Raw genomic sequence first — 12,500 nt, forward strand, 5'->3', positions numbered from 1 at the left:
CCGAGGACAACACGAGGGTTAACCTTTCCCAGCACCAGTCCACTGCAGAAAGCCACATTTCGGCAGAGGAAGGTCGTCGGTTTGGTTCCAGGAGTTGGAAGACACTAAAAACTTCAACAAAAAAAACTGAATTTACACCAAATCCCAAATCCCCACATTGTGATTGAATTAGTATAGATGGAATATGAATCACGCTTTCCATTATAACATTAATCCTTCCATCAACCATGAAAAACAAAACGTTTTGGTAACTTTTTTTCAACGGTATTATCGCTTTTTCCAACATTTTTGCCACTTTTTCAATGTTATGGGTGTTTTTGGTATTTTTTGGTTAAGTTTTTGATGTTTTTAATGTTGATATTTTCAGCTTATTTCAGCCCATTTTGTGACAAAAAAAAAAAAAAAAAAAAAATTAACTCCAAACGGGTCAATGTGACCCAAGGACAACATGAGGGTTAATCTAAGAAAATAATTAGAAATGCTATATAAATGTTTTCATTGCTGCACACAGTCAACTTTGTTTTAGTACTGATGCTTAATAAAGTTGTAATTGGGCGCCAGCGGTGCGTTCGCTCGCCTCAGTCAGACATTTTTATAAAAGTCACTCATGCACGGGAGTCAACAACCAACCCTCGGGGGAGGTAGTCAGGTTTTTTTTGCGTTACTAGTTGCTCCCGTTTTACTTTCCCGCTGGAGAAACCTCACGAAGAAAACCTCTGGGAAACCAGCGGGAAGCAACAGGTGGGAATGAAGAGGACATTACTCCTGGGGGGGGTGGGGGGTCAGAGCAGCCGCAGGTTTAATGTCTTTAATGTCTACAAACTGAGACACATTTGTTCAAATCCACAGAACTTTAACATGTTGTCCAGAGCTCAGAAAATTCATCTATTAATCATCTAACTGTTTTATTTTCTTTGTTTATCTGCAATTTAGAGAACAGTCACACAGTAAATACTGCATACGAATGTCCATTTGGACAGTCTGTGTCTAGAGATGGACAATCTAAAGACGGACACAGTCCGTCTCTTAAGATGGACACTGTCTGTCACTAAAGATGGACAGTCTGTCTCTAAAGATGGACACAGTCTGTCTCTAAAGACGGACACAGTCTGTCGCTAAAGACGGACACAGTCTGTCGCTAAAGATGGACAGTCTGTCTCTAAAGATGGACAGTCTGTCTTTAAAGACGGACACAGTCTGTCGCTAAAGATGGACACAGTCTGTCTCTTAAGATGGACTCAGTCTGTCGCTAAAGATGGACAGTCTGTCTCTAAAGACGGGGACAGTCTGTCGCTAAAGACGGACACAGTCTGTCGCTAAAGACGGACACAGTCTGTCTCTTAAGACGGACTCAGTCTGTCGCTAAAGATGGACAGTCTGTCTCTAAAGATGGACAGTCTGTCTCTAAAGACGGACACAGTCTGTCGCTAAAGATGGACACAGTCTGTCTATAAAGACGGATGCAGTCTGTTGCTAAAGATGGACACAGTCTGTCGCTAAAGATGGACAGTCTGTCTCTAAAGATGGACACAGTCTGTCTCTAAAGATGGACAGTCTGTCTCTAAAGACGGATGCAGTCTGTTGCTAAAGATGGACACAGTCTGTCGCTAAAGATGGACAGTCTGTCTCTAAAGATGGACAGTCTGTCTCTAAAGATGGACACAGTCTGTCTATAAAGACGGATGCAGTCTGTCGCTAAAGATAGACAGTCTGTCTCTAAAGACGGACAGTCTGTCTCTAAAGACGGATGCAGTCTGTTGCTAAAGACGGACACAGTCTGTCGCTAAAGACGGACACAGTCTGTCGCTAAAGATGGACAGTCTGTCGCTAAAGATGGACAGTCTGTCGCTAAAGATGGACAGTCTGTCTCTAAAGACGGACACAGTCTGTCGCTAAAGACGGACACAGTCTGTCGCTAAAGATGGACAGTCTGTCGCTAAAGATGGACAGTCTGTCTCTAAAGATGGACAGTCTGTCTCTAAAGATGGACACAGTCTGTCTATAAAGATGGACACAGTCTGTCTATAAAGACGGATGCAGTCTGTCGCTAAAGATAGACACAGTCTGTCGCTAAAGACGGACAGTCTGTCTCTAAAGACGGACACAGTCTGTCGCTAAAGATAGACACAGTCTGTCGCTAAAGACGGACACAGTCTGTCTCTAAAGACGGACAGTCTGTCTCTAAAGATGGACACAGTCTGTCTCTAAAGATGGACACAGTCTGTCTATAAAGATGGACACAGTCTGTCTATAAAGATGGACATGTAAAATGTCCTAGGGCGTTATCACACCTACGTCATTTTGTTCGGACTTTCGGAAATTGCAGGTGAGAAAGGTGTCCTGGTCAAAAGACCAAATTCTGGTCCATTTAAAAGAGGAGGTCCCGGTCCAGACCCAACTGAACCCTGACTCGGTTTGTTTATAGTGTGAAAACACTTTTTGGATGACTTTCAGACCAATTACAGGGAGTTAGGCAACTACGTACCATAGAAGAAGAAGAAAAACCCGGAAAACCCTCCCCACTAGAACAGGGAAAAAGTCGTGGAAATTTAATTTTAGTCTAAATAATTCCTAATTTCTGCTTTTCTAACCCAAACATTAGGTATAATTTCCTATAAATGAGCTTTATTGACCATAAATTCCAAAAATAACTGTAAAACTAAAGTTAATAAGTTACTGTTGCGTAGTGTTAAACGTCAAAAAAAAAGGGACAAACATGGAAAAAAGGGACAAACATGGAAAAAAGGGACAAAAACGTAAGAAAAAGTTAAAAACATCGATATGAAGCTTCAACAAAAGTGTTGATGTTCAATATTGACGTGAAGACAACACGAGGGTTCACCCTTCCTCTTTTCTCTCTTCTTCTCCTTTTTGCAGCTTTTTACTCTCCGGTCCGAGCCGTCCCCCTGAGACCCAGACTCCACTCCCAAAACTGCCACAGGGCGCCGTCGCCGCGGCAACCCTCAACCCACCAACCGATCGCCGCCGCCCCCCCCCCCCCAGCAAGGCCTCCCCCGTCGGCCGGCCGCCGCCGGCTGGACCGAAGAGCTGTCCGTTGACCCAAACCCTGCTCGGCGCCGGCCAATCGCAGCTCGGCTCGTCGTCCTCGGCCAATCCCGCGTCGGCTTCGTCCCGTTTCGAGCGCTCGCCGTCCGCCGCCCGGCAGCTGCAGATCATCGCCCTCTCGTCGGGCCGCCAGACGCAGCCCTGCACGTACCCCCCCCCCGTCCCCGGCGTGCAGCCGCCGCCGTCGGCCGTAGGGTCGCCCGAGATGTCCCCTCAGTCCAGGAGGACGTCGAGAGCTGAAGACGCGGTCTCTCTTCCTCTGAACCCGTCTTTGCCAAAAACTGCCTCCCCCGTGGCCTCGCCGCCGTCTCACCCGAGTCCGGCGTCCCCCCAGGGTCCGGCGGGTCCTCCAATACAGACTGTGAGCCAGAGAGGAGACGCCAAGGAGGGCGAGGAACCGCGCGCGAGAGGACGCGGACTACGAGACCCGAGGGAGGACCAACGGGAGAAAGCAAAGGAGGAGGAACCCATGCGTCCACCTGAGGAGGAGGAGGACGGGACCGGCGTCGGTCGGAAGGAACCGGAAGTCCACACGGGACGAGAGGAAGAACAAATGGAGGTGACGGAGGAAGGCCAGAGGGCAGACAGAGGCCAGGAGAAAAAGATGGAGGAGGAGGAAGAAGAAGGGGAGACCGCCATGGACCAGTCTGAGAACCTGACCAGTCAGAGTCTTCATCAGTGCAAGAACGCAGATCCTGTCCCGACGCCTGGCGCCGTTAAAGAACCCAGCATGGACCCGAAACCCATCCAAAGTCTCATTTCAGCTCCAGTACCAGGCCCAGTACCAGCTCCAGCCCCAGCCACGCTCCCAGTACCAGCTCCAGTACCAGTACCAGCCCCAACACCAGCTCCAGCCTCAACTCCAGCTCCAGTGATGCTCCCAGTACCAGCTCCAATCCCAGTACAAGCTCCAGCCCCAGGTCCAGTTCCAGTAACGCTCCCAGTACCAGCTCCAGTCCCGGCGGTCTCGGTCCAGACCCAGAGGCTACCAGATTCCATGCAGCCGGTCCTCCAGGAGGACTTCTGCGAGAACATGTCGACGCAGTCTGACAACCAATCAGGTACTTTCATCTGCACATTTTACAGAATCCCTTACACAACAGTAGTACTAGTCTCACACGTAGACTGTAAATATTAATGGACAACGCATCCAGTTCCTTAAACCTGCAGTTGGTCTGAAGTCCTGCAGGGGGGACACATGTGGGTGTAGAAGGAGGTCTAGAGGTCTCTGTAGAGGTCTGAGAGAAAGTGACCCACTTCTCACTGGATTGAGAACGAGTTTATGTCTCAATCGCTAGTTTGAAGTCTTCTAATACACAGAATGTTGAAGGTGTAAGGACTCTTCTCTCTCCTCCTCCCTCTCTCCCTCCTCTCTCACTCCTCCCTCTCTCCTCCTCCCTCTCTCCCTCCTCTCTCCTCCTCCCTCTCATCCTCCCTCTCTCTTCCCTCTCTCCTCCCTCTCTCACTCCTCTCTCACTCCTCTTCTCCCTCTCTCCCTCCTCCCTCTCTCCTCCTCTCTCTCTCCTCTCCCGCCCTCCTCCCTCTCTCCTCCCTCTCTCCTCCTCCCTCTCTCCCTCCTCCTCCTCCTCCCTCTCTCCCTCCTCTCTTCCTCCTCCTCTCTCCCCCCTCTCTCCTCCTCCCTCTCTCCCTCCCTCTCCTCTCCTCTCTCTCTCCTCCCTCTCTCTCCTCCCTCCTCACCCTCTTCCTCCCCTCTCCTCCTCCCTCTCTCCCGCCTCCTCTCTCTCCTCCCTCTCTCCTCCTCCCTCTCTCTCCCTTCCTCTCTCCCTCCTCCCTCTCTCCTCCTCTCTCCTCCTCCTCTCTCCTCCCTCTCTTACTCTTCTCTCCTGCCTCACTCCTCTCTCATTTCTCCTCTCACTTGGCAAAGAGCGTTGAGTGGAATCAATCATGTTATTTTGGGGAATTAAAAGAACATTGATAAACGTGAGGGTTAAATGTGTAAAAATGACATTATATAAAACAACATATGAAACAAGCTACATTTAGTACACCACACACATACGCACACACCCACACGCCACACACCAACACACCCCACACACACACACCACACACACACACACACACACACACACACCACACACACCACACACACACACACACACACACACCACACAACACCACACACACACCACAGAAATCTGTTTTAATACTTTTTGTGTTTCCTGAAGCGTACGACACAGCGAGAGAAGGTGTCAGCTATTTTGGAAATGTACCTCTGTTGATCATGACCAGTGTGTACTCTGATTTAATTAAATGTTATTTAAATAATCGCCAAATCACAACAGCAGTTCTCTCATTAAAGAGCCGGTCTAGACCGGATTCTGGTGACTCTGATCTCTGTCTTTGCTCCTTTATTTCAGCGTTGTCCAGCCTCTCCTCCCAGTCTCCACCATGCTCGCCCTTGATCTCCCCCTCGGGGGAGAACCCGCCCCCCCTCCTCCCCGCCCAGACCGCCCTCCCGACCACGCTCAGCCTATCGCCCCCCGATGTGGAGAAGGCGGACAAAGCGCTCGGCGAGTCCCAGCACCTGGCCGAAACCGAGACGCAGCCCCTCGGCCAATCGGGAGACAAGTCGGAGAGCTTCGGCCAATCGCTGAGCAGCCCCTGGGAGATGAGGGCGTGGCCTGAGGGGCGCCAGGTTCTGACCCACCTGGTGGAGGGCTTCGTCATCCAGGAGGGGCTCCAGCCGTTTCCTGTAAGGACTTTTCCTTTATCCTCGACTGAATAGAACGAGCTAAAAGCTGCAGAAATGAGATATTTGATGTTTATTTATATTGTACATTTAACCCTCGTGTTGTCTTCCCGTCAAAATTGGAAAACAACACTTTTGTTGATGCTTTTTATCGATGTTTTTAACTTTTTCCTACGTTTTTGTCCCTTTTTTCAACACTTTTGACGTTTTTTTTCGATGTTTGTCACTTTTTTTGACGTTTTCAGCACTACGTAACACTAATGTATTAACTTTAGTTTTACAGGTAATTTTTGAATTTATGGTCAATAAACCTCATTTATAGGATATTATACCAAATGTTGGAGTTAGAAAAGCAGAATTAGGAATTATTGAGACTAAAATGAAAGGAATGGATGTTGATGATAATCACAGACTGGAATATGTCAACTTTTACTCAATACTATTTCAACAACACTTCCATTTGTTTTACAATGCTATAAAATAGAGACCCAAAATAATGAAAGTAGAGATTTGTACTTGGCAAAGAGCGTTGGAATCAATCATGTTATTTTGGGAATTAAAAAGAACATTGATTAGGACAACATGAGGACAACATGAGGACAACATGGGGACAACATGGGGACAACATGAGGACAACATGAGGACAACATGATGGTTAATAATGTTAAGAATTAGCAGCCTTGTGTTTTATTTTACCGGCTGATGTTTTAACCAAAAACCAGTTAATCTTTATTCTGTCAGCTGTACTGGACATTAATATCTTCATGTATTTAGTTTAGTTTTTGGCAGATCTGTGTTAAAAACCAAAGCATGGGAGACACCTGTGTGTGAAGCTAAGTGCAAATTCAGTATTTATCTGTGACTTTGGACCTAAAATATAGTTGTAAAAATTAGGTATTTCTCTAAGAATTGAAGCTCCTATGAACAGCAAACTCAAAAGTCCTGCATTCAGACTTTTACTTGAATAAAAGAAGCATTAAAAAGTACTTAAAGTACCAAAAGTAAAAGTACTCATCATACAGAATCAGTGAAATACAGGTGTTTACCTACCTGTCTCACGGTGTGTTTACCTACCTGTCCGTGGTGTGTTTACCTACCTGTCCGTGGTGTGTTTACCTACCTGTCCGTGGTGTGTTTACCTACCTGTCTCACGGTGTGTTTACCTACCTGTCCGTGGTGTGTTTACCTACCTGTCTCACGGTGTGTTTACCTACCTGTCCGTGGTGTGTTTACCTACCTGTCTGTGGTGTGTTTACCTACATGTCTCACGGTGTGTTTACCTACCTGTCTCACGGTGTGTTTACCTACCTGTCCGTGGTGTGTTTACCTACCTGTCTGTGGTGTGTTTACCTACCTGTCCGTGGTGTGTTTACCTACCTGTCCGTGGTGTGTTGACCTACCTGTCCGTGGTGTGTTGACCTACCTGTCCGTGGTGTGTTGACCTACCTGTCCGTGGTGTGTTTACCTACCTGTCTCACGGTGTGTTTACCTACCTGTCCGTGGTGTGTTTACCTACCTGTCTGTGGTGTGTTTACCTACTTGTCTCACGGTGTGTTTACCTACCTGTCTCACGGTGTGTTTACCTACCTGTCCGTGGTGTGTTTACCTACCTGTCCGTGGTGTGTTTACCTACCTGTCTCACGGTGTGTTTACCTACCTGTCCGTGGGGTGTTTACCTACCTGTCCGTGGTGTGTTTACCTACCTGTCCGTGGTGTGTTTACCTACCTGTCTGTGGTGTGTTGACCTACCTGTCTGTGGTGTGTTGACCTACCTGTCCGTGGTGTGTTTACCTACCTGTCTGTGGTGTGTTTACCTACCTGTCCGTGGTGTGTTTACCTACCTGTCTGTGGTGTGTTTACCTACCTGTCTCACGGTGTGTTTACCTACCTGTCCGTGGTGTGTTTACCTACCTGTCCGTGGTGTGTTTACCTACCTGTCCGTGGTGTGTTTACCTACCTGTCTGTGGTGTGTTGACCTACCTGTCTGTGGTGTGTTTACCTACCTGTCCGTGGTGTGTTTACCTACCTGTCCGTGGTGTGTTTACCTACCTGTCTGTGGTGTGTTTACTTACCTGTCCGTGGTGTGTTTACCTACCTGTCTCATGGTGTGTTTACCTACCTGTCTCATGGTGTGTTTACCTACCTGTCTGTGGTGTGTTTACCTACCTGTCCGTGGTGTGTTTACCTACCTGTCTCATGGTGTGTTTACCTACCTGTCCGTGGTGTGTTTACCTACCTGTCCGTGGTGTGTTTACCTACCTGTCTCACGGTGTGTTTTACCTACCTGTCCGTGGTGGTGTTTACCTACCTGTCCGTGGGTGTGTTTACCTACCTGTCTGTGGTGTTTTACCTACCTGTCTGTGGTGTGTTTACCTGTCTGTCTGTGGTGTGTTTACCTGTCTGTCTGTGGTGTTTGACCTACCTGTCTCACGTGTGTTTTACCTACCTGTCTGTGGTGTGTTTACCTACCTGTCCGTGGTGTGTTTACCTACCTGTCTGTGGTGTTTACCTACCTGTCCGTGGTGTGTTTACCTACCTGTCCGTGGTGTGTTTACCTACCTGTCTCGGTGTGTTTACCTACCTGTCCGTGGTGTGTTTACCTACCTGTCTCATGGTGTGTTTACCTACCTGTCTGTGGTGTGTTTACCTACCTGTCTCATGGTGTGTTTACCTACCTGTCCGTGGTGTGTTTACCTACCTGTCCGTGGTGTGTTTACCTACCTGTCTCACGGTGTGTTTACCTACCTGTCCGTGTGTGTTTACCTACCTGTCCGTGGTTGTGTTACCTACCTGTCTGTGGTGTGTTTACCTACCTGTCTGTGGTGTGTTTACCTACCTGTCTGTGGTGTGTTGACCTACCTGTCTCACGGTGTGTTTACCTACCTGTCTGTGGTGTGTTTACCTACCTGTCCGTGGTGTGTTTACCTACCTGTCTGTGGTGTGTTTACCTACCTGTCCGTGGTGTGTTTACCTACCTGTCTGTGGTGTGTTTACCTGTCTGTCTGTGGTGCAGGTGAACCGCTCCTCGCTGCTGGTTCCAGAGCCGGTGACCAAGCCGGAGGACGTGAACGGGACCAATGGGAGCGCGGCGTTGCCTGTGACGGACACAAAGAGACAAGCTGAGCCGTCCACTGAGTCGGAGGGGGAGGACGCTGGAGACACGGACGACCCCGGAGACAGTAAGAGTCTCAACTCATTGCTCTATAGACTGCACAACGTCAGCGTGTTGTCGTGGAGGGATTTGCTGGGAGACTTTGCTGAAACAAAATAACGAAAGGCTAAAAACTGGATCAGGGTCTGGTCTTCGGTGAAGTTTTAAGTGTTTTCTGCAGAAAACATTTGAATGACAAGAACAGTTTTCACAATGCACACGTCAGCTACAGAGGGACAAACGTCTTGCAACATTATAACTCAGGGCTGATGGACTCGAGGCCGGACTCGAGACCGTTTTTCTATGGTCTCAGACTAGTCTCGGTCTCGGCTACTGGTCTTGCCCAACATGGCTTTTGGTCTGGACCGAGTCCAGGTGTCTTTATTATGTTGATAATAATATTGGAGGGAAAGTGAAACCCAAAATGATTGTCTTGATACTGTCATGCATAAGACCTTTTTTTTCTGTCCTGGACTCGGTCTTGACTCTGACTCAAATCTTTTTGGACTCTGTCTTGACTTGGACTCGACTAGTTCTGGTCTTGAACATGTCTTGAACATGTCTTGAACATGTCTTGGACTTGTCTTGGACTTGTCTTGGCCTTCTCTTGGACTCGACTTGACTCAGACTCAAACCTCTTTGGACTCGGTCTTGTCTTTGTCTCGACTAGTCCTGGTTTTGGACTTGTCTTGGAGTCGACTAAGGTGGTCTTGACCACAGCCCTGTTTTAAACTACCGTGTCCTGCCTTATAACCCGTTCACCCAGAGAAAAGAACCTTGTTTGGAAAACAGTCCAATCCTAGTATATTAGGATTTAGGGTTTTTCCACCTCTGCACATTTGGGAATGGAGAACACGTGTACTAACAGAAGATAGGAATCATTTTAAAACGCTTTAGCTATCTATGGTTGTTTGGTTGCTAACGTTAGCTCCAAACACCATTCACCTGACAGCCTTTGTTGTGTTTGATGCTAACTTGTAGCTAAGCTAGCAGTGAACCAACATTATTAAGTAGGTCCATTTTTACTGTGTTGACGCTACAGAAGTCTCTCGTTAGCATCTCGTAAGCTAGTTGTCGCAAAGTAACGCATGCACGACTCACATCTGGCAGTGACACCAGTTTCAACAACATTTTTGTTGACATTAGTCTCTTAGACACCGATACATGGGAAAATAGGTTAAAAAAAAATCCTAAATAAGGATCAAGTACACATGTTTCTCTGTTGCATCTTGCAGGACTAAGTTAAAAAGATCACCTGTTGATCCTCCTTCTACTAAATTTGTGTGTTTTTACTACTGTATGTTGTTAGAAACATACAGTACGTGCAGCTTTAACTGTGTCTCTCTCTCTCACAGGGTCGGCCCACAGGGACCGGACGGTGCTGCACTGCCAGTTCTGCGGGAAGAGGGGCCATGCACACAACTTCATGCGGTCCAAACGCTTCTGCTCCACTTCCTGTGCACGCGGGTGAGACCTGATGCCATTGGTGGAGGCTGACAGTTGTGCTGTGTGACCTTAAGACACACTACTGAACCGCAGCGGTGTGTTTACGGGTGTTGCTGTCAGCCTGAAACAGCTGCAGCGCTGGCAGGATGTGGTGTGTGTGTCTGTCACACACACACACACACACACACACACACACACACACACACACACACACACAGGTGTTAAATTCAGATATATGTGTGAATCAAAGCAGCGGAACGAGGAGCTTTCACTACGTCTCTCATTTATGTCTTTTCCACCAAGGTAACCAGGTGCTGGTTCTGGTTCTGGTTCCAGTTCGGTGCTGGTTCTACTCGCCAGTTCTCTAATATGTCTTCCCCACCAAGGAAGTTCTGGTGCTGGTTCGGAGTCAGTGCCAATTATCAAACCGGTTCTTTGCTTTTCCACGAAAATAAACCTGGTTCTGGGCCAAGAACACGGGTTCCAGAACCGGTTACGTCAGGTGCTGGGAGCGGGTCCCGATCGGCTTTTTGTCGGGGAAATTGGGACTTCCAATTTGTAAAGTCAGGAGCAAAAGTACCGGGTATGTAGTCCTCCATTAATGTTGATTGTCATGACGCGTTGCGATGACAACGGAGGTACTCGCAGTCACGTTGTGACGTCGCCCTGCTCTGGCTCTCAGGCTGGGGAAGATCCAGCTGGTTCTTAGAGAACTGGAGAGTAGAACCAGCACCGAACTGGCACCAGCTCCAGCCCAGAACCAGCACCTGGTTAGCCTTGGTGGAAAAGACATATATGAACCAGCTGGATCTTCCCCAGCCTGAGAGCCAGCAGACCGTTGGTTTCCCCCCCAGACCACGGTGGTTCTGGTTCCCCCCCCAGACCACGGTGGTTCTGGTGGTCTCCCCAGACCACGGTGGTTCTGGTTTCCCATCCATGTCCAAAGCTAACATCAACAGCTCTCTATAGTTAACAGCTGACCGGGGTTTTCAAAATGGCTGCCAGACGTTTTGGTTTTCGAACCCCCCCCCCAGCACCTGATGTAACTGGTTCTTATCTCTAGACCAGCGCTACGTTGGTGCTGAGTTGGACCCTGTTTTCTTGGCTCAGAACCAGGTTTATTTATGGGGAAAGCAAAGAACCGGTTCGATATTTGGCTCTGACTCCGAACCAGCACCAGAACTGCTTGGTGGGGAAGACATATTAGAAAACTGGCGAGTAGAACCAGCACCGAACTGGAACCAGAACCAGAACCAGCACCTGGTTAGCCTTGGTGGAAAAGACACATCATTGTTTCTCTTCTTCTTTTGTCTCCTGGCAGGTTTAACGTCCGTCTGACGAAGCGCCTGCGGGCCCTGAGCGCAGGCAGTCGGTCCGAGAGGCCCCGCCCGGTCCTGAACCGGGCCGAGTCCGTCCCTGGGAAGCCTCTTTTACTGCGACTGGTAGGTTCCCTGAACTAACCGACAGCGCGTCCACAGGACGCATTTAACAGAAGTTACTGCCCCGCTTCCCAGCATCGGGCTCACCACTATCTATTATTATTATTATTTTAGGTTTATTTATCAGGGACAATGCACACTAATAATACATAAAAGTTAAATGTACCAGAATTAGTCAGAATCAGAATCAGCTTTATTTGCCAGGTATGAGGACACATACGAGGAATTTTTCTTTGGAGCATCGTTACTCACACTGTGCTTACACATACAAAACAACCAAAAAAACAATATACACACTAATATATACACACACTAATATATACACACTCTAAAAAACACAATATTATACAATATGAAGGCTATTGTACAAGAGGTTAGACTAAAAAGAGATGATGAAATGATTAAGGTATCAATAACACGTACTGATTGGGTCACTGATCACTGGCAAGCAGAGAAATCAGGCTCCACCCTCCCACAATCCCGCTATGGCTGCACCTGATTGGTCGACAGCGGTCGGTTTAAAAGATTTTCCGGGGTTTTTGAGAGGTGGCTCGACCAGACCCAAATCTGGAAGATCAAGGGTCTGGCATCGAGTGACTCGCTGAGCAAATTCAAATTGTGGTCTTGTGAGAAATCTGGATTTCCAGGGTACCTAAGTGGCCTATTGTCTCTACTAGTGCTGAGA

General features: G+C 48.0%; 1 protein-coding gene across 1 annotated transcript in view; it reads left to right on the plus strand.

The window, feature by feature from the left end:
• Positions 1 to 2,860: 2,860 nt before the first annotated feature.
• Positions 2,861 to 12,500, plus strand: part of LOC116679291 (polyhomeotic-like protein 3) — a gene marked incomplete at its 5' end in the record, with an annotated part of 14,921 nt that continues 5,281 nt past the window's right edge. Inside the window, 5 exons of the mRNA XM_032508969.1 lie at positions 2,861 to 4,127; positions 5,448 to 5,782; positions 8,793 to 8,958; positions 10,286 to 10,397; positions 11,698 to 11,818. Coding sequence (XP_032364860.1) covers positions 2,861 to 4,127; positions 5,448 to 5,782; positions 8,793 to 8,958; positions 10,286 to 10,397; positions 11,698 to 11,818 — 2,001 coding nt within the window. The remainder of the gene's footprint in view (positions 4,128 to 5,447; positions 5,783 to 8,792; positions 8,959 to 10,285; positions 10,398 to 11,697; positions 11,819 to 12,500) is intronic.

Source organism: Etheostoma spectabile, unplaced genomic scaffold (genome assembly GCF_008692095.1).
Source record: "Etheostoma spectabile isolate EspeVRDwgs_2016 unplaced genomic scaffold, UIUC_Espe_1.0 scaffold00010170, whole genome shotgun sequence".
In the NCBI taxonomy this organism is placed as follows: Eukaryota; Metazoa; Chordata; class Actinopteri; order Perciformes; family Percidae; genus Etheostoma; species Etheostoma spectabile.